The sequence below is a fragment of the Cervus elaphus genome, chromosome 29 (assembly GCF_910594005.1).
Source record: "Cervus elaphus chromosome 29, mCerEla1.1, whole genome shotgun sequence".
Classification (NCBI taxonomy): domain Eukaryota; kingdom Metazoa; phylum Chordata; class Mammalia; order Artiodactyla; family Cervidae; genus Cervus; species Cervus elaphus.
In genome coordinates, this window is record NC_057843.1 from 22469888 (window position 1) to 22492746 (window position 22859).

The following is a 22859-nucleotide window of genomic DNA, read 5'->3' on the forward strand; positions in this document are numbered from 1 at the left end:
CTGAGCACACTGCATGTACTGAACTCTCACTTATTTCCCTATTTTACTTCTAACACAAGATGTTCCTTTTTGTTTCATACCTCGATGTTACAAAGCTCTTATTTCCAATAATTAACGCCTCCCTCCAAATTCTAGATAAGCTGAGCGATTTACAAAGTATCCTGATTATTTTTTAGAAGAAGCAAAATGAACTTATCAAGTGGTAGTTATTACTGAGAGTCTAACTGTGCTTGACAAAATTAATAATTCTAATAAATATAAAATAATCATAGTTCACTGTCCAAGATGACTCATAGATTGTTAAGTGATCCTCACCATAAAATTGAAATACATGATGGACAAGGTCCTTGAGAGTTATGACCCCTGCGCGAGATTTGGATTACAAACATTTCAGTGAATCCACTGTAGAAAAGCCCAAGCTGACGGTACATGTGGATATAGGTAAAAAATACTTAATGCTACCAAATTACATGAATATGGGAAATGACTGGAAGAATACCAGGCGACACATGCTAACGCGTGAGTTGTGAGGGACGGAGCAGAGCATCCCCATGGCCATCAGCAGGGAAACAGGAGTCCAGAAAGTCAGCACTTGCCCTGGGCCTCAGGGAAACAGCTCAGGTCCTGCTCTGAGCTAAGCCGCCCTCCAAGCTCCTTTCGCTGCGCCCCAACGGCCGGGAGGGGGCGCACGATCTCTCAGGAACTGACAGACCGGCGACGCAAACCCAGCTGGACCCGCCTCCAGGTACAGAGCGGCCAACTCGGGCGGCGGATCCACGGGGAGAACTCGGGGGTCGCCCTCGGAGGGAGCCGCCGGAGCCCAGGGAGCGCTTGTGGCCGCGCGAGCAGAGAGGAAACTTCTTTTTCAGGCCGACTGCCCAGGGCAGCTTTGCCGCCGCTTCTGTCAGAGCCTTTGATGTCTGCACCTGCCCTTGTATCCACCCTCCCCTTCCTGGGAGGAGATTTTACCCAGAGCGATTTACAGCGGTGCCCGTTTATTCTGCGATTGGTGGCTGGAAATCCAATGGCAACCCACTCCAGTACTCTTGCCTGGAAAATGCCATGGACAGAGGAGCCTGGTAGGCTGCAGTCCATGGGATCGCGAAGAGTCGTACACGACTGAAGCGACTTAGCAGTAGCAGCAGCAGATGGCTGAAAATCAGAGCATGTTGTGGTATGTTTTCAGATTCAGGGCTGTCTAGGGCAAAGGACTAATTCAGGGACAATGGGAAAAGCATTTACAATCCGGACAGAAATCTACTAGATATTGGGATCCTCCAGTGCGAAGGAAGATTGGGGACAAGACTGAGACTTAAAGGAGCTCCCAGGGTTGAGAAAATTATTTCATTCAATAGTAATATAAAAGGTAAATTTCTCCTGTAATATTAATTGTTTGAAAAATATTTTAAAATAGATAAGTCTTAAACTCACATCAAGTTGAAATATTTTCCTTATGCCCCAACAGTACTTTTATGTTCCTGGCTTTAATGGAAGCAAAATCATCAGTAAAGTTTTCAAAACTGCTACTATGCATATATCTATCTTCACTGATGGAATGCCATATTTGATAAATTATGACCAAGTAACTATCTTAAATAACCAATCTCAACTAACCAATCTCAAAATCCTTTTCCCTCTCATGTCTTTTAACCAAGGATCATCTATTAAACATTCATTTTTCTATGTAGTCAGTTTTTCATTGGAGAGGTTCAATAACTTTTTCAGAATGTCAAATCATGTGGATAAGTTGCTTAAAAAGCTGCAATCAACATGCTTTTGATTTCAGCATCATGTGTGCTCAGTAGGTATCAACTGTGAAATAGACAGTTGGATATATGATTCCAGCATGCATCTTCGGAAGGCATCACCATCAAGACTGATTTCTAAAGCCCTGAAAACTAGAGCAGCTCATGACCTAGCTCATGAGTTTGAAAAGAAAACATTTCTGGGCCCTGAACACAGGAAAACCACAAGTGTCATTGTCACAAATGAAACTCAGATTGGATACCAGCCAGATGGCAGGATGGCACTGTGAGTGTGGAGCCTGGGATCTGGTTAAAGACCTTGAAATCTGTGTGTCCTCTAGCTGGAGATCACGGAGTTTGAACAAAAATGAATAATGAACTTGTTTCCATGGGTAAAGTGACAATGCAAGAGCAATGGGTACATTGTGTATGGATCAGAAATTCATAGAAGAAACCTGCATTTCCAGTGGATATGATGGGGAAAGGTTGTCACCTATTCTAGCATACTGGTCTTAAAACTAAATCTCAACTCCACAGCTCTACTCAGCTCTACTCTGTGATGCTGGGGCTCCAGTTCCTTCCAGTACATTTCTCCTTTGCCTGCAGACTGTTTTTCTTTCAGAGTTCTCCCGAACCAATTCCAAGAGGTGGACTAGAAGGCTGGAGTATGACTGATGACAACCACCATCAATTAGGAACAGGAAAACTAATGGTTGCTGCTAGATGCTCTGTGTCACCAGTCAGATTGGCAAAAACTAAAAAGGATAAGATCCTGCTTTGGTCAATGTGTGAGCACATATAAGGACTTAAATGGTCCTGAGTATAGATTAATGTAGCCATTGTTATCGTGGACAGTTGACAATATGCATGTGCGTGGTTGACGTATTTTGACCAATAAAATTGACTTCATGGCCACTTGTTCAGAGAAAGACACTCACTTGCATTATAAGACAGCTGCATATACTTGTAGCAATCTCTCCTCTAAAAGCACTAATTTCTGAGAAGGACTGACTCTCAGGGGTGACACTGCCAGCACTTAGGGACTGAAGTTTTTATGGAAAACAGCTCGGATCAAACCCAGGACAGCCCAGGCTTGGAGAGCAGAACCTCACACTTCATGGCCCTTGCTCCTTTCGTCCTGACTCTGCTTTTCTGCTGGAAGTCTGAAACCCAACAGAGAATTGAGAAGGTAAATTTACAAGTTTCTTAAAGGAGTAGTAGAGTAGTACTCATACTAAAGAAGCAAGAAACATTATTAATGAGTAATGTGTGTGATATTCTGCATTCATATGAGATCTCTGTGATTTCCCTATCATTCATTTTTATAGTAGATCAAGGCATTTTCTACTAATCCATCTTTCTCAAAGAATTTCTATGACTTCCTAAGAAAACTTCTAGAAGTCTGAAGCACAGAAATTGGAACTGTCTTCAGCATTGAGCACAGGAGAGTTCACACACTGAATATACTGTGAAACTAGCACCCAAGTTAAATATTTTTACCGAAGACCTAGCATCTTTCTAGTGTTGCCTTTCTGTCACTGCCTCAGGCCAGCTGTCCTGTCTCCTCCCTGGGGGCAGCTACTCTGGACTCTCACTGTCCTGAATATTTCTGCCAGGCATATTTTATGCCTCTTGTAATATGGACTCATTGATCCAAACAGTAGTCCTATGAAAAACTACTGTAATTTTCTCCATATTAGAGAAGAAGATCAAGACAGCATGCATGCCTGTGCGCATGCTAAGTTGGTTCAGTCCTGTCTGACTTGTGACCCATGGACTGTAGCTCAAGAGGCTCCTCTGTTTATGGGATTTTCAAGAAAGAACACTGGAGTGGGTTGCCATGTCCTTCTCCTTAGTGTTTGTGATATTTTTCAGGGTCACACTGCTGTGAAATAGCAGAGCTGCAATTCAAAGGTTTTGAAACTTGGAGAACTCTCCCTTCACTTGTGCTGTCTTCCAGTGAATTCCACCGAGAGAACCTTTGAAGCCAGAAACCATCAAAGAATACAGCTCCTGTGTTGGAGGCAGTGAAGATATTGTGTAAGGGAGTGGATTGTTCAGTAAAGCAGGGCTGAGGAGAAGGTGGGAGGAAGAGTAACAAGTGTCAGGATCAGCCACTCGGCACCTTGTGTTGGCAACTTCCCTGGAGGAGGTGAGTCCTCCCACACATACTGACACGAACTGTTCTTTGCTGACTGGGTATAAACTAGCTATACTTGTGACTTCAGGACTAATCATTTACCACAGTTTCAGAGACGCCTTTCTACCTGTTTTTTTGGGGGGCGGGGTGGGTGAGTGGAGGGGTGGCTGCACTCCACAGCTTGCAGAATCTTAGTTCCCTGGACAGATATTCGTGATACCTGAGCTTCTTACACTGGAAGCATGGAGTCCTAACCACTGGACTGCCAGGGAATTCCAGGAGTTCCACCTTTTGACAATCATTTCCTGAAAAGTGTTACAACTATTCTGTAGTATAAATGGACAAATGCTATTCTATGATACGTTTATGTAGACAAAATAAGTATTTATGTCTTCATAATGGAAAAGGCAATGTTTTCCAAGGCAAAGCATTCAATATCACGGTAATCCAAGTCTATACCACAACAAGTAATGCTGAAGAAGCTGAAGTTGAATGGTTCTATGAAGACCTACAAGTTCATCTAGAACTAACACCCAAAAAAGATGTTCCTTTCATTATAGAGAACTGGAATGCAAAAGTAGGAAGTCAAGAAACACCTGGAGTAACAGGCAAATTTGGCCTTGGAGTACAGAATGAAGCAGGGCAAAGGCTAATAGAGTTCTGCCAAGAGATCGCACTGGTCATAGCAAACACCCTCTTCCAACAACACAAGAGAAGACTCTACACATGGACATACCAGATGGTCTACACCGAAATCAGATTGATTATATTCTTTGCAACCAAAGAGGGAGAAGCTTTTATACAGTCAGCAAAAACCAGACTGGGAGCTGACTGTGGCTCAGATCATGAACTCCTTATTGTCAAATTCAGACTTAAATTGAACAAAGTGGGGAAAACCACTAGACCATTCAGGTATGACCTAAATCAAATCCCTTATGACCATACAGTGGAAGTAGGAAATAGATTTAAGGGACTAGATCTGATAGACAGAGAGCCTGATGACCTATGGATGAAGGTTCATGACATTGTACAGGAGACAGGAATCAAGAACATCCCCAAGCAAAAGAAATTCAAAAAAGCAAAATGGCTGTCTGAGGAGGCCTTACAAATAGCTGTGAAAAGAAGAGAAGTGAAAAGCAAAGGAGAAAAGGAAAGATATACTCATTTGAATGCAGAGTTCCAAAGAATAGCAAGGAGAGATAAGAAGCCTTCCTCAATGATCAGTGTAAAGAAATAGAGGAAAACAGTAGAACAGGAAAGACTAGAGATCTCTTCAAAAAATTAGAGATACCAAGGGAATATTTTATACAAAGATGGGCTCAATAAGGGACTGAAATGGTATGGACCTAACAGAAGCAGAAGATATTAAGAAGGGGTGGCAAGAATACACAGAAGAACTGTACAGAAAAGATCTTCATGACCCAGAGAATCATGATGGTGTGATCACTCACACTCAGCTAGAGCCAGACATCCTGGAATGTGAAGTCAAGTGGGCCTTAGGAAGCATCACTACAAAGCTAGTGGAGGTGATGGAATTCCAGTTGAGCTATTTCAAATCCTGAAAGATGATGCTGTGAAAGTGCTGCACTCAATATGTCAGCAAATTTGGAAAACTCAGCAGTGGCCACAGGACTGGAAAAGGTCAGTTTTCATTCCAGTCCCAAAGAAAGACAATGCCAAAGAATGCTCCAACTACCGCACAATTGCACTCATCTCACATGCTAGTGAATAATGCTCAAAAATCTCCAAGCCAGGCTTCAGCAATACGTAAACCATGAACTTCCAGATGTTCAAACTGGTTTTTGAAAAGGCAGAGGAACCAGAGATCAAATTGCCAACATCCGCTGGATCATCAAAAAAGCAACAGAGTTCCAGAAAAACACCTATTTCTGCTTTATTGACGATTCCAAAGTCTTTGACTATGTGCATCACAATGAACTGTGGAAAATTCTTCAAGAGATGGGCATACCAGACCACCTGACCTGCCTCTTGAGAAACCTGTATGCAAGTCAGGAAGCAACAGTTAGAACTGGACACGAAAGAACAGACTTGTTCCAAATAGGGAAAGCAGTACATCGAGGCTGTATATTGTCACGCTGCTTATTTAACTTATATGCAGAGTACATCATGAGAAATGCTGGCTGGAGGAAGCACAAGCTGGAATCAAGATTGCTGGGAGAAATATCAATAACCTCAGATTTGCAGATGACACCACAATCACATGCATACTGACCTCCTCTACGTCTGTGGGGCAATTTCTCAGAGCTGAGGAGAGGCTGACCTCCAGCCTGCAGTCCTCAGCAAGTCCTGCCAATTAAATGAACTCTTAGGAGTCATGTTTTGGGTTTTTGTTTTTTGTTTTTTTTGTTTTTTTGGTTGACGAGGACCCCTTCTAGGAGACCTCCTCAGGTAACCTGCTGTTCTCACCTACATTTCTCACCTCCACTCCAGACGGGTCATCCTGTTGTCTCCTGATGGAGTCCAGTGAGGAACCTCTGCTCTATCTTCCAAATTCTGGTCAAGATGTGGGTGTTGAGGAGGCCTGTGTGAGCCCAAGATGGAGGAACACGTGTGCTTCCTAGACAGAAGCAGTGAAAATGTTCTTCTTAGCAGGGAGAGACTGGCTTGAATTGTGAAATAAGCCTCAAAGTCTTGCAGAGTTGTCTTTTTAAAATATTTCTAGCTCAACCTATTAAACATCATTAAGTAATACTGTAGAACTGAGATGAAAAGTTTCTTTAGAAAATAATTTTTCAGTGAAATGATATATTTCATTATATATAGGAATATATATAATTATATAATATATAAATATATACATATTATATATAAATATATATAATTATTATTTAATTATATATAAATATATTATATAATTATATATGTATTATAGTAACATATAATATATAATAATTCACTAATATAGGAATATTTTTTACTTGTTTACCACCCTAGTCCTCAAGAACGTTTCCAAACCTCTCAATGTACTTTACATGTTCCCTGAGGGGCTTCTGTGGGGGCTCAGTGGTAAGGAGTCCACCTGCCAATGGGACCACATGTGGTCCTAGAGGAAGCCACGTGCTGCAGAACAGCTGAGCCCGGGCGCCGCAACTACTGAGCCTGTGCTCTAGACCCCGGGACCACCACTGCCAAAGCCAAGTGCACGAGAGCCTGTGCTCCCCAACGAGAGAAGCTACCAGAGTGAGGAGCCTGTGCACCCCAACTGGAGAGGACCCACCTTAGCCACAACTAGAGAAAAGGCCGTGCGGCAATGAAGTGCCAGCACAGTGAAAAATGAATAAATAAATAAAATTATTTTAAAAGTCCCTTTGACTTTACATATAGCTCCTGAGTACTACATGTCCCAACCAGAAAGAAGAGAAAGCTGATTGATCCGTCAATGTCCTGAAGATTGCCTACATTAAATACATGAATTTCCACAAAGATCTTTGTTAGTTTGAGAAATTGTATTCTTCCAGTGTGCATGTTACTGACATATGTCCTGAGAAGAAAGCTCTGACCCACTGTTGCTAAATGTATTAAAAGTCCTGCCTGTGTTCCTTCTATTCAATCTTGTTTGATTTTGTCTCTCAAAGATGCAAAGACACCATGATGGAATTTAAGAACTTCCTTGGATTGCATTGTCCCCAGGCACCTCTTGCCCTGCTCTGTGATAACTTGCTGGGTCCTAAGAAAGAAACAGTCTGCATGAAGGAGTGACCCTCGCGCCTTCCAGGACTCTGCAGGCTGCTGTGGTGTGAACGTCACCCGTGCTGGGGACACAGCTAGAGGCCAGGCATTCGTTCTCTGTCTCCATGCCCTCAGCATCCACTTCAGTCTTCTCATTCTCTGAAAAGGAGTGTTGTAGAGAAACACTTGCCTCAGTGTGTTTCATCTGTGTTGTTCTGTGTCCTGAGGACCCGCTGCTGCTCCAGTGAACAATTAAACATCTTTGTTCTCCTTCCAAGTTCTCAAGCTGCTGCTGACTTTCAACTCCAAGTTTCCGGTGCTTTGGGCTTTTGAGCAACTGAGATTCCTGAACGAGGTGAGCTCCTCCTAGTGCAATCAGCAGGGGCGAGAGCCCAGGTAGATGCCCAGAGGAGCCCCTGGAGTCGCCACCATTGTTCACTGGGGGACGGGGTTCCCTCTGTGTACTGTGTTTCTCTGGGAGCCTGGACAGTCTGGACCTGCAGTGCTTGGCAGGCAGAGCAGGTGAAGTCATAGGAGAGTCTCTGACAGATCTAGAACTTTCTCTCAGGTTCTGCTTTTAGTTGGTGGTTTGCAGGCTTAAGGGGAAATTGACAACCAGAAACCGTAATGGAGAAGGACACAGCTGTCTGAATGGAGAGGACACCTTCATGCAGACTGAATGAGGAGAGAAATAGGGATTTGTACACTGGGAGGAAGTGAATGATTGTGATATTTGACTGTGAGGATAAGATATTCACCTGACCTCTCGCCAACTGAATACCACGTCTTCAAGCATCTCTCCAATTGTTTTCCGGGGGAAAAAATTCCCCAACCAACAAGAGGCAGAAAATCCTTCGCAAGAATTCATGAAATCCTGAAGCATGGATTTTTTTTTCATCACTGCTTTTAGGTTACTTATTTTGAAAAAAATCAGAGTTACAAAAAGCACTGGAGTGGTTCTATTCACTTCAAGTTCCTCAGAGCAACAAACAACATAGCTAAAGGTAGAATATTTTTACTTCTAGCGTGCAAATCCTAAAGAGGGCTCAAGGAATTGTAAAATGCATTTTTCAATCAGGTTGCCATTCAGGATTGGTGTTTCTGTTTTAATGAAAAAACAAAGTAAGTCTTTTAGGGTAAGAATTTAATAAAGGAAGAAAAATCATGAATGGACTAAATACAAAATATCCATTTTCCCATAAGTATACATACATAATATTTTATAAACAAAATAATTTATAATATTTATAAATAGGTAAATAAATATTCAAATAGATAAATAAATGTCCAGGTAGTTAAATATGTAGATAGATCAGTTTTGGCATCTGTGAGGAACCAGTGTCTATAGAGTAGAACATGATGTTACTTAATATTCCAGAAAACATTTGACAACCTGATTCATTTCAGGGCTCAATGACAGCAGAAATGAGAGTCCTCCACGTGGCCGCGCAGGAGGCATGTGGTCTTGTTGGTCTGTGAGGATCATTTCCGTGTTGAACCAGGTGTGTGTCAGTCCTTCCTCCGGAATCTCTCCTGCAAGTTTGGTGAGGAAGAGAAGGCTCTCATGACTTCTGCTCTGACAACCTCCCAGGCACAAGGGCTGTGTCCCTTCTCTTGCAGGTAGAGAGTGACTCTGTGGAAGTATTTCCTCAGAGCCAGGCTGGAGTCCCCCTTGACCAGGGGAGCCCCTTGCAGCCCCTGCTCCTGCCTCAGACAGGCTTGCAGGTCAGTGAGCTGCTGATCCAGTGCAGTGCGGAGCTTGTCCAGGAGGCTCTGGTCCCACGCAGCGGCCGAGCCCTCGGTGCTGAAGAGCTGGAAGGTGTGCTGGGTCACCTCGTGGAGCACAGAGATGGCTTGAGCCCTCTGCAGCTGGCTGCCACCCAGCATCTCCTGGGGGAATGCGAAGTCATTTCTGTCCTGCAGGCAGGAGGAAGGGGAGACCCTCCTCAGTTGTTGCAGGAGTGTCAGGACCCTCCTGTTGGCCAGGCTGTGGGTGTGAGGCAGGTGGCAGCCCAGAGAGCAGATGGAGTTGCAGCTGAGCAGCAGCAGGGCCAGGAGTAAGGACCAGGCTGGGGCCATCGGGGACCTTGCAGATGCTGCTGGCCTGGGGAGGTGGGTGACTCTGTGAACCTGCTCTCTAGGTTCCCTGAAGACCTTCCTTCAGGCCTGTGTCTTAAATAGGAGCCCATGGTTTCCATTTTCTGAAACTTCCCTCTTGCTTTCTACTTTTGTTGCTTTTCAATTTGCACTCTCCAGTGTGTTAGGGCAGCACTTCTCAATCTTTTTTTTTTCATGTTGCCCTTCTTTTTTCTGCCCACAGAGCCTTTTTAGATATTTTTCTTAATTGCACTGCACTGTGAAATTTTGATAACATAGATATACTATGTATGTATTTATGTACTCTATGAATATCTTTTCTCTGTACATAGAAAAAGGAAGTGTAAATCTTACTCTTTGTATCCAGTGTAGTTAAGAATGACAGAAACTTTTAAGCTATAATTTAAATGTAAAAGCTACTGAATTTTATTGTTTCTTTATAAGCTCAGTTTTCAGAGTGACTTTAATGTCATATGTTTACTTATATAAGTAGGTATGTATCCAATTACATATTGAAATAAAATTTACATAAATACTTGATAATAATACCAAGATATAGACATACTTCAAAGTCATTCAAAGTTGCTCAAATCATTGAATAACTTAAAAATAGTTCTTTAATATTTATTTTCAGTATTTATCATTGAATTTTCTTCATGTCAGAAAATAATTTTTAGTTTTACTGCCTACTAGATATTCATCTGGATATTATCAACATTTTTTCTCTTTAATACTTTGACATGTTGAACCACCTTTGTAGAATTATGTAAGAAAATATAATATTTTTTGTATTTTATTTGCAAAAACAAGTTTCCATTTTTATTTAATCTGGAGCCCAAATCACACCGAGGTTCAAACATAACCAACATGCACGAGAAAGACTGTGGTTTCTCAGAAGTACAGAAAGGCCACCTCTCACAATATGACTTTGAGATCAAGCAAACGGTGGAAAGTCCTCCAGTGAACCATCTAGTCATCTTAGGTTGTACCACTGATCTTGTATACAATTTGTTTATATTCCATAAACTGAATCTCAATGCTTCTCTTATGTATGATACACAAGAAAGGCCAAAGACAGAAATAAATACTTAGATTTTGTTGTATCAGGTTGAGCTTTGACATGTAATAACTAATCATTGTAATGACAATATTTGTTCAGAGAACTAATGTCTGCATGCGTGGAAGGAGCATTATCCCCAGTGAGAAAGCATGATTTAGGAATCACCATCCATTTGAATCTTTCTCTCTGTTCCTTTGCATTAAATTTCAGATTTCCCAAATGACTTTCAAGTTCCATTACGAGTCTATTATTTTCAAATAATAGGAAGCCATCTTTGTAATGAATTCAGAATGGGACAAATATTGTTTATTTCATGGGAAGATTTAACGTTTGGCTCTGCTCCTGAATTCTTTTGATTTCACATTGAATTTTATGCTATCAAAGCCCCCTATATTCTAAACTTCAGATAATAAGGATGTGATTATCCTTGGCAAGTCAGCTCTGTAGTAACTGAACCCTGATTTCTTCTCTGTGGTGTCCTCTGTACCAGGCCCAGTGTAATCTCTCAACAAGTTGTTTTTTTGTTATTTATTTATTTATCCACTTTTGGCTACCCTGGGTCTTCAGTGCATTGCCAGGGCTTTCTCTAGTTGTGGCCAATGGGACTCACTCTTCCTCGCAGCTCCTGGTTTCCTTCCTGTGAGTCTTCTTCAGGCTCCAGCATGCAGGCTTCAGCAGCTGCAGCACGTGGGCTCTAGAGCAGGGTCTCAGGAACAGTGGAGCTCTGTCTTAGTTGTTGTGTGGCAGGTGGACACTTCCTGGACCAGGGATCAAACCTGTCTCTCCTGAGGAAAGATTCTTATTCACTGCACCACCAGGGAAGTCCTCAACAAGTCATTTTAGCCAAAGCAGTTTCTCAGATTTCCTCCTACTACTGGAAGGCATTTACAAATGACCAAGCGATTTTGCCTCATCTGGGCCCTATTTCCCGGAATTATAATAGACAGTGGCTGGTATTTCCACTCTATTCCTGCTGGTGCCAGTCATACCGAGTTTGTTGCTAAAACCACTAGTGTCTCCTACCTTGAAGGCACATATGGTCTGGGATTCAATAGCAAGTACAACACACTTTTCAGCCTTTGCCCAGCACTATATTAAACTCAAGAGGATGCCTCACCCCCAATTGTCCTCAACTAGGTCATGATTCCAGAAAACATCTACTTCTACTGCATTGACTAGGCTAAAGCCTTTGACTTTGTGGATCACAACAGACTGTGGAAAATGCTTCAAGAGATGGGAATACCAGAATATCTTACCTGCCTCCTGAGAAATCTGTTAGATTAGCAACAGTGAGAACTGGACATGGAAGAAATGACTGGTTCCAAACTGGGGAAAGGGTATATCAAGACTGTATACTGTCACCCTGCTTATTCAACTTATATCCAGAGGACATCATGTGAAATGACAGGCTGGATGAAGCACAAGCTGGAATCAAGATTGCTGGGAGAAATAGCAACAACCTCAGACATGCAAATGACACCACCCTTATGGCAGAAAGCAAAGAGGAACCAAACGAACACTTTCACTAAAGATGAAGGTGAAAGAGGAGAGTGAAAAAGCTGGTTGAAAAGTTAAAACATTCAGTAAACAAAGATCATGGCATCCGGTCCCATCACTTCATGGAAAATACATGGGGAAACAATGCAAAGAGAAACTGACTTTATTTTCTTGGGCTCCAAAATCACTGCAGATAGTGACTGCAGCCAGGAAATTAAAAGACACATGCTCCTTGAAAGAAAAGTTATCACAAACCTAGACAGCATATTAAAAAGCAGAGATGTTACTTTTCTGACAAAGGTCCATCTGGTCAAAGCCATAGTTTTTCTAGTAGGCATGTATGGATGTGAGAGTTGGACTATAAAAAAGCTGAACGCCGAAGAATTGATGCTTTTGAACTGTGGTGTTGGAGAAGACCCTTGAGAATGCCTTGGACTGCAAGGAGATCCAACCAGTCCATCCTAAAGGAAATCAGTCCTGAATATTCATTGGAAAGACTGATGCTGAAGCTAAAACTCCAATACTTTGGCCACCTGATGTGAAGAGCCAACTTATTAGAAAAGTCCCTGATGCTGGGAATGATTGAAAGCAGGAGGAGAAGGGCACGACAGAGGATGAGATGATTGCATGGCATCACTGACTCCATGGACATGAGTTTGAACAAGCTCTGGGAGTTGGTGATGGGCTGGGGAGCCTGGCATGCTGAGTGCATGGGGTCACATAGAGTTGGACACAACTGAGGGACTGAATTCACCTGAGGTCATGAGAGAAGGAACATGCTGGTGTCATACACAGAGACATGTATCTGAACTCAGATTCCCCCTGATGCTCACAGCTCACAGCAACCAGGCAGTTTACCACAATACTCTTTGGTGGATCTTTACCGACATGGCAATCACTACTACATTGATGCAGACACTTCAGAGAATGCTCACAAGAAATGATGAATGATCATTTTCATGCTCCATTTTATTCCACTGCATCGGCTGTTGAGTTCCATTTCAGGATGACTTCCAGTATTTGACATGTAATAATTAAAGGCTTATGAAAGGCTGAAACTCTAGAGTTTGGGTATGAATCCCTGATCTCTTATTTCTGCCTACTAACCTGCATTTTTTTTTTTTTTCGCTTAGTGAGACTATATTCTTACAAGCAGGTAGACTTTAAAGCCCTTTATATTCTGAATAGTTAGGACCCCACAAAATTCATATCTTGAAGTCCTAAAGCCCAAACTAATGATATCAGGTGATAGATCTTTTGGGATATGCTTAGGGTGTGGGGATGGAGATCTCACAAAAGGAAATAATGCCCTTATCAAAGAGGTGGATATAAACTAGTCCCACACGGACTCTGCAGTGTCAGACCTGAAGCAGGCTCTCACCAGAACTGGAACAAGCTGACATCCAGTTCTCAGATATCCAGACTCGAGAACTAACTTGCAGCAATACATTTCTGGTCTTTGTAAACTACCCAGTCTATGCTATTTTGTTCAAGAAGCTTGAACAATAAGATATATCATGCCCTGTTTTATCCTAAGAATACCTGCAGGAGTCTGTAAAATACCTGAAAGGAGAAATCAACTTCCTCAACTCCGTTACCTAGACATGTCATCTGGGCCATAACATTTCATGAGCTCAGTCAATATTCATGTAACATCAATTCACAAGGATGGTAATGATAGGAGAAAAAATAATACCAACATCTCCTAAAAGATATGATGTGATAACACAATAATTTAAATATTCTTCATGGTTCTACAAGGGAGGATATGATGAAATAATGTGTGAGATGATTTTTAAAGATCATTTGCAGAAATATTTTCTTCAAGTTTGCATTTTCAATATTTGGAAGCTGTGGTGAGTGGAAGGCCCACTGTCCACTTTCAGTTCAGTGATTCTCAAGTACTTGCAAGGAGCTGCCTGATCATTCTTTCGTTGTCTCCCTCAGGTAATAAGGAAACACTTTTTCTACACGTGTAGATGATTTTCTCATTAGCCTATGCCTTGGGTGTCAACCTGAATGCTTCCTTCAAATATTCTATGATGCTCTGAACTCGGAGTGACATCTTTGTCATCTTCCCCATGCTGAAACTGTGACATAAGAGATTGTCAGAGTGTGTGCAAGCAAGAACATTGGATTTCCCCTTGCACACCCACCCAGAGCTCCATTAGGACAAACAATGCAAAAATGAAAAAATGGTCTTGTGCACTGAACTTGTCTTCTCCTTTCTTCATCATTCGATGATTTCCCAACTTCCTTGCAATGAGACTCCCATGAGGATAAGTCCAGGCCAAGTAATGTGAGAAGAAGTGCTATTAGCCCATCTAGTCCTGGTCACTGGAAGCATCCCATGTGATCCACCAGACTTTTCTCTTTGCCTTCAGGGAGAATAGACTCAGGCACTACAGGCAAATTTGGAGTCTCAAGTTGATGATGGAAAAAAATCTCAAAACAACGGCATCAATGTTCTCAACTCACTCTCTGGAAGAGAGCAAGTTAGAAGATTCACCTGACCGAGAAGACCCTCATTGTGCTCTTCAAAGAAGGAAAGAAAAGTGTCCACTAGAATCAAATTCCTGACACTTTGCTGTTTACCTGTTAAAGAAGCTGAGCATTAGGTGAACTGAAAAATACCATTAACAACGTACTCTCTTAAAACCTTTTCCACAAACAAATAAATTTCATATGTTGAAAATAGAAAATACCCTCAAAACACATACAAAAATCTAAATTATGTTATAATATTATTTATTTAAGAAAAAAGATTGTGTTTCTCTGTCTAAATATTTTTGTAAAATTGTGATTTTCATTTCAGACATTTTTCAGCTTGTAAGCAAACAGATGATCACTGTGGAGGCTTAAGCAAACAACAGTCTGATTGAGTGCAGAGTGTCACAAATATAATTTTCATTTTATTTGTTGACTTTTCTTGAGGATTCTTACATGAAGAAAAAGGCACTTTTCAATTTCCACTCTGACAACCTCCCAGACACAGGGGCTGTATTCCTTTCCCTTCAGGTAGAGATGGATTCCTTGGAAATACTTCTGGACAGCAATTCCCAAATCGGGACAATCCAGAGTCACTTCTTCCAGCTGTTCCAAGCTCTGACCCAGGCTGGAGTGGTTTTTGAGGAGGGCGCTGTTCCAAGCAGCTCAGCTGCTCTCCCTGGTGAAGAGGTTGAAGATCTGCTGGAGCATCAGTTGGTGATAACAGGTGCCTCGAGTCATCTGGATTGGGGTGATATTCTCTCTTCTCCAAGGACACTTGAAGTCGTGTCTGTGCTCTAGGCATGACTGAGAGGGGATCGTTTTCATCTGTCTCAAATGTATGAAGAATTTGTTGTCAAGGGGACAAGCAGGGATGGAGCAGAGCTTGACTCCTGCCACTAGCAGATAGATCTTGGCCACAGAGAGTTTCCGTGAGTCACTGGGAGGCCAGCAGGGGGCGCGCGGACACCACTAGTCAATGAGCGAAAGGTTTCTTCTCCCGGTCCTGGCACAGCGCGCTTCCCTGGGCTTTCACAGGAGCTCGGAGGATGTCTTCTTACAGGTTTTATAGTGAGTTTCCGAGTTCTGAGATTTCGTTTCAGCGGGTTTGGCAGCCTTTTCAGCAGGAAAGGCGTCGCTGTCAGAGACCAGGTTAGTACTCCTTGAGTAGTGCACTCAGAAATCTTCAATCCGAGCCCTCGCCAGAGACGTTTTGTGCGGTGGCAAGCCCGGAACCTTGCGTTTTCTGCTTTCCCCTGAGTGTTGTGCTTGCTTCTCCCACAAAAACTTGAGCGAGGCGACTTTTACAAAGAAAATGCGTTTAGGGAGGCGTTTGAGGCGGAGAATCAGAGCGACTTGGGGGCCGATTTTACAGATTCTGGCTCCTTTCTGGCGCGATGAAGGGACCGCTCACGGAAAGGGGAACTTGGCGGCGGCGACGGGACGACGGGACGGTGTTGGGGACGCCCTGGGGGTGAGTCGGGGCGCGGTCCCCACCCGAGGACGGGGGACTTTCAGGGTGTCGTTCAAGGAATTGGCCGTGAAGTGGGGGAGTAAGTATTCAACAACTGAAAAGTAGGAATATTCAAAAACTCACAGCACTATATTTTTATGTGTTGAAATTTCTATTTAATTTAATTTAATTTCTATTATAATTAATTTTTTTTATTTTTGACATAATTTTTATGTTTGAAATATTTTATGAAAACATTTAAAATATATATGATATCAAAATATGTGAGTATTGAAATGTTTATTCATTTTTTAAAATATTTAACAGATAATATATTAAAATGAGTGTTAAAATGATATTAATATTTATTAGTATTTTATTACATTCTTTTTAAGCTATGGTTTATACTGAAACAAGAATTTAATATGATTTTACTTTATTGGCTTTAATGGAAGCCAACTCATTAATATATTCAAGCTCACTTCTTTATTTGTTTGACAATTTGTTGTGCGTCTGTGACAGTCTTCAATAATTATTATGTAACTGGAGTTTCTGAAACACCGCTGCCAGCACTCCACCTTGAGTGTCGTGTAGCAAAAGGAACTAGTGCAGATGTCCCTGGTCCGATGATTAAGACTGTGCTTTCAATGCAGGAGGTGCGAATCTGCTGTCTGGCTGGGAACTAACATCCCACATGCAGTGCTGTACAGTCAAAAAGAAAGGAAGATGGATGGAAGACAGAGAGAGAGAGACAGAGAGAGAGAGGAACCAAAGGAAGAAGAGGCAGTGTCCTGTACAAAGCGTTGAGGGCATTTACCAGGTCTGATCTTTTCATTTTCTTTGGGAAGAATTTTGTAAGTGAAATGAAACTTGCCCAGATTTCAATGGCAATGGGAAGCCTTTCTTCATAAGACACATATGGTCTTGCAAATGAAAGGGCATTTCTTGTCTTTCTTGAAAATTTTGATGTTTTGTTTAGTGCATATATTTTGGTATTTTCATTTTTTAATATTGAGTTACAATGTTATTTATCTTGATGTCTTAGACTTGGTGCCTTTTAACATTTCATACTCAAGAGAAGTCCTTTCTTACTATTCCCCAATACTAACCCAAGAAATAGCTTCAGAAGTACTGTTGCCAGCTTCCCTGGTGGCAGGGAAAGTATATGAATGTCCCATTTCTTGTCCTCCTCCCCTCTGTCACATTTTATAACCGATTTCCTGGTCTCTTTAACCATTAAAAAAAAAAATCTATGTCTTAAAATAATGTCACCAGAGATGGTCTAAGACTAACTGAGGATGGTGTTAGGGAATGTTTACCTCATTTGTACTCTTCACAGAGTACTCTTCAAGCTGTTATTTTGTAAGACAATTTTTCAAGATGCTGGCCCCAAGCAAAAGGATTCAAGTGCTGTAAGATTTGTTTTCATAATATTCCAGGACTGCTGTAAGTGTGGAATCTTGGGATCTGCTCCTTCAGAATCTCTTGGGCAGTCCCCTCTCCTAGACTTTGGTTTTGGTGGGCCTCAAAACACAGCATTTTAGCCAATTTCCTTCTCTCCACATCTTTTTTTTTTTTTTAAGTTAGGTATTTTCTTTTAGAAAAAAAATTTCATTTAACTAACTACAAATTTGGTTTCTTTTTCTCTTAGTATGATTTTGAAGTAAAACACAATCTGTATCTTAAAAAGTAGTATCAGAGGTGGTCTAAAACTTACTGAGGTTGAAGAAAGGGACTGCTTATTTTATCTCATTTATTAACAGAGCAATGGTGTTGTATAAGACAACTGCCTAGAATCTGTTTCTCTGCGAAAATCTTAAAGTACTGTGGGATTTCTCTCCATACTGTACCAGGCACTGATCAAAGGAAGGAAACGTGGGCTCCTGGGCCCCTTCAAAGTCCTGCGGGCAGTCCCTCTCCTGGAATTAACACTTAGGGATTCAACATGCAGACCCTTGACAGTGTTAAGAGCCCTGCAGGCAGAGTTTCTCCTGGCTGGACTGAGGGTGGAGTAAAGAGGTTCCTATTGGTTATATTGATATGAAAGACTGCTATCATTCACTATGTTTCACATTCTCAGCCTAATTTGCAAACTTTGTATTATTTGAAGTGAAGGATGTCCTCTGTGGCTGCTATTAAACTGGTCTTGATGTTTTAGAAGACGAAATGAACATCTGGTGTCGGCTACACTCAGGAGCCCCAGATAGTGTGAGAGTAGACCTTCCTGCCACCCCCAGGCCCTCCTCTTCATCAGCGCTGGGATCCAGCCCTTAGCTGCTCTGAGCTCCTGCTGCCTCCTTCCTCCTCATCCTGCCTCGATGACCTCTTCCCTGCTCCCAGGAGGGCAGTCACCATTCGTGCCTGACTCTTCTGGAATGCACATCTCCAAGCACATTGTCACCTATGTGTGTGTGGTCAGCACACTTTGGTGACAGAATAAAGAAACTGTATGAATTAACCCATGTTCTGTATTATGTCACTGTTATCAGTAGACCATCAGAAAACAAGAACTATGGTCCTGAAAATCATTGTGGAAAAATTCAAACCTTATGTATTAGACCTTAAATGGAAATGCAGAGAGTTGTGGTTAGATTTATTTTGGTGCAATTTAAACTGTCACAATAGACTATGTAGTCACACCTTTGAGTTCTCTTTTAGACGAAAGAAGTGAGTTAGATAGAGCTTCAGGTTTTTTTTTCAAGCTGAGTTGGCTCCTATAGATGAATAGCTCCTTTTGGATTAACTTTTCCATGAGTATATTTCATTTCCATTGTAAAAACACAAAAGAAGCATCAAAGCTGTGACATTCTCTGATGGCCAGGATGGAAGGAAAAAGTTTCTCCATGAAAACAAAATTGAGAAAAGTGCAGAAAATGACAATTCTGGCCTATTTAAAGATCTTATATGCGGGAAGTTGCTGGGAACAGCTGGATAAAGGCTGGCACAGCCCAACATCTGCAGGATCACCAAGCTCACCAGATGCCAACCCCTTCCCTGATGACATGGAGGGTGATGTTCTCCAGCCCTGGAGAATGGTGATCATCACCATTGCCACCCTCTGAGAGACCAGGAATCGCCAAACTCAGCGCTTCAGTGTAACTGAGTCCCAGGGCTCCAGCTCTACAAGGAGCTCAGAGCTGCCTTCCCCCTGCCTCTGCGTCTGGGATGGACACCACAGATCTCCCTGTAACAGACCAACTGGCCCTGCCCGCCCAGCGGGCACCAACTGCGGGTCAAGCGCCTTGAGCTCAAGCACGAGATCCACCAAGGAGAACAGGGGAGTCCCAGTGGGCAGGAGCCCCAGGCCTGGGCAAGGCGCTGCTGGGGCCCCGGGAGCACATGGAACCACGGGAGCACTGAGGAAACTCCCTTTTCCGGCCAACAGCCCAGGGCAGCTTTGCAGTCATTTTGCTTGGAGCCTGTGATTTCTGCACCTGCCTCTGTGTCCTTCCTCCCCTTCCTGGGAGGAGATTTTAGCCAGGGCGCTTTACCCCAGTGCCCGTTTATGCAGTGATTCACCGCTGGAGATCAGAGCATGTTGGGGTGTGTTTTCAGATTCAGGGCTGTTTCTGGGGAAAGGACTGATGCGGGGAAAGGGGATAAGGCACCTACAGTCTGGATTGGCATCTTTAGATATTGGGGCCCTCTTGTGGGAAGACTTGAGGACAAGACTGAGACTTACAGGAAAGGGAAAATGATTTCATTTAATATAAATGGTTAATTTCTCCTTCAATGTTCAACTCGTTGAAAACTATTTTAAAATGTGTAAATAAGTCTGAAACTCACACCAAGTTTAAATATTTTCCTTATGCCAAAACAAGATCAAATGCAAATGTTTTCAAAATGACTTCTTTGTTCATCTCAGTTCAGTTGAGCAAAAGCTGTAGTTGACAAACTTATGACCCAGTAACTACCTAAAATTATTAATCTCAATTTTCAAAATCTTTCTTCCTTTTCTTCTCTTTTAGCCTAGGATCTTATGTTAAGCTTTCAAATTTATACATGGTCTTGCATTGGAGAGTTTTATGAACTTTTAAAAATGTCATTTCATACAGATAAGTTGCTTTAAAATTAATAATCAAGATGTTTTTGTGTTCAACATAATGTAGGTTTCCACTTAATATACCATTTGCTACTTAATAGGCACCTTATATGCTAAATGCATGGATTGTATGCTGACTTGATGCCCAGTAAATAGCTGGCCATGCTTGCTACAGCTGTGAGATTATCTCATTTGCTAGTAAAATTTAAAAATCTGTAGATATTGTTTGTACAATCCTAGAGAAGACTAACCTATTCTAATTTGCAGAAGTAGAAGTTTTGCATTAAAAATTAGAGTTGAGCAAGGCACAGATATGGCATAATCCTCTCTAAGGTAGATATGAAATAATGGTCAGAGCTCTGTATACACCTGTCACAGTAACAAGTCTCACTTTTAATATGTTTAATTCTAATCTGTTAATGTTTACTGTGTCCCTGATGCTTTATGTAATTTACTCATAAATGATAATTTTATAAGTTGTTGTATTAACATCATATAGATTAAATAACATGAGGATATATTGAATGGAGTACAGTATTCTCATTATCCCTATTTTGATTTTAATTGGAGAATAATTGCTTTACAATGTAGTGTTGGTTCCTGCTGTACAGCCATGTAAACCAGCTCTGAGTACACATATATCCACTCCTTCCTTTTTAACGCTGAGAAAAATGTAGGACAGGACAGAAAGATCAACTGGACTAAATGATGCAGAGAAGTGAGGGAAAAGTAAAGAGATGACGAGATAACAAATACACTGGTCACCTGAGAAGACAAGAGTAACCCACAAAAAATGAAAAGAAAAAATTGGATTTTTTCCAATTTTTTCCAAAAAAGCAGGATTGTTGTTTTCAAACAGTTTAACTGGTAAAACTATTTTAAGATTCACACTTCATTCATTAATAATGTTTCTCATGTCTTTAGTATGAGAAGGGTAACAGTTGGTTTCTGGATTCTTTGTTGGGTTTTGGCCTTTCAGTAGCAATGCAGAGGCTCCAGGAGGTGACATTGCCAGCAAGTATAGACAAGGGGCTTTATTGAAAAGAGAACTAGGATCCAGCCCGGGACACTGTAGGACTGGAGGGCAGAAATCCATTTCACAGCACCTTCTCTTTCCTTCCTGCCTGTGCATGTGTTTGATTTTCTGCATTGATATGAGATCTGTATTCTTTCCCTATTATCCATCTTTGTACTACATCAAAGCATTTTCTACTAAATCATCTTTCTCAAAGAGTGTTTGATGAACTCATAGGAGTGCTTCCTAGAGATATGAAACCCAGAAATTGGAATTCTCTTCAGCATACAACCAAGGAAAGTTCTCACACTGAAAGCAATTTGGAACTAGCACCCAAAGTGAAAAGAAAATACCTTTGCCGGGGGCGGAGCACCTTTCCAGTGTCGCCTTCTAGTCACTGTCTCAGGCCAGCTCTCCTGTCTCCTCCCTGTGGGCAGCCACTCTGTCATCATCACAGTCCTGATGATTTCTGCCAGGAGCGCTTGATGCTTCTTGTGTGTGAACTCATTGAATCCAAACAGTAATCCTGTGAAAACTACGCTTTGTGTCCGCGTACTAAAGATGAGGAGACTGACCTGTTGCGTTTGTGAGACTTTTCAGGGTCACACTGTTGGTAAATAGCAGGGCTGGGATTCAGAGGTTTTGGAATTTCTAGAACTCTCCTTTCCCTTGGGCTCTCTTCCTGTGGCTTCCAGTCTGACTACACCACGCAGCTAGAAGAAATCAGCACAGAACGGAGCTCCTGAGATGGAGGCAGTGAAGGCGCTGTGTGAGGGGGTGACCTGCTCAGTCCTGAGGAGCAGGGCTGAGGAGAAGGTGGGAGACAGAGTAACAGGAGTCAGGAGCGGCCATCAACACCGCATGTCATCAGCTTTCCAGCAGGAGGGGACTGCTTCCCTCAGACATTTATATCAACCATTCTGTAATGAGTGGGTATAGATTAGTTATGCCTATGACATCAAGATTAACCATTTTGTACAATTTCATAAACTCCTTTCTACCTGTTATTTTCTTGGCACCCTCGACAGCTTAGAGGATCTTAGTTCTCAACCAAGGCAACCTGGAGGGAAAACTCAGAGTGCTAAAAACTGCACCACCAGAAAGCTTGAAGAATTCCACCTTTTGACAGACATTTGTTAGAAAGTCATAGAACTGTTCCACACTATAAAGTGAACAAATACTGTTTTGTGATAGCTATCTATAGACAAAATAAGGACTTAGTTTTTTCAAATAAAAAAACTCAAGAAGTTGACCTTGATAAGTATTTAATAAATAAAACAAATTACAATTTGAATCATAGAAAGGGGAATATATTTTCTAAATTTTAATACAATGTAAGCACACACATCTTTTATATGAAAATATGAAATATTGAGATACAATAACATTAAATATATAAAATATAAATAAATAATATCAAAGCAGTTGTTGCTTATAGACTGATACTCCTGCAGCTGGGTACTTTTATATCTCCTTGCTTATTACCACTGACAAGTATTGGCTGAATTAATTCAATAAATTTGGTGGCTGAAGCAGAATTCAGAGTCTTCTGAAATGACCCCAGGTGGGTATACGAAGGTGATGTGGCATCTTAGTCAGTGAGAGTCATGTCAAGGTCAGATCAGTCTCCATC

At 41.7% G+C, this 22859-nt stretch overlaps 1 protein-coding gene across 1 annotated transcript; it reads right to left on the minus strand.

Moving 5' to 3' along the window:
* Nucleotides 1–9084: 9084 nt before the first annotated feature.
* On the minus strand, nt 9085–9654 carry LOC122685935 (interferon alpha-1-like). The gene has a single exon (XM_043890967.1). It carries the CDS (start codon nt 9652–9654, stop codon nt 9085–9087), a length of 570 nt encoding a protein of 189 aa, XP_043746902.1.
* Between the last annotated feature and the right edge of the window lie 13205 nt (nt 9655–22859).

Excerpts from the sequence above, each read along its gene's own strand:
- LOC122685935 (XM_043890967.1), bottom strand. The coding sequence starts at position 9,654 with ATGGCCCCAGCCTGGTCCTTACTCCTGGCCCTGCTGCTGCTCAGCTGC.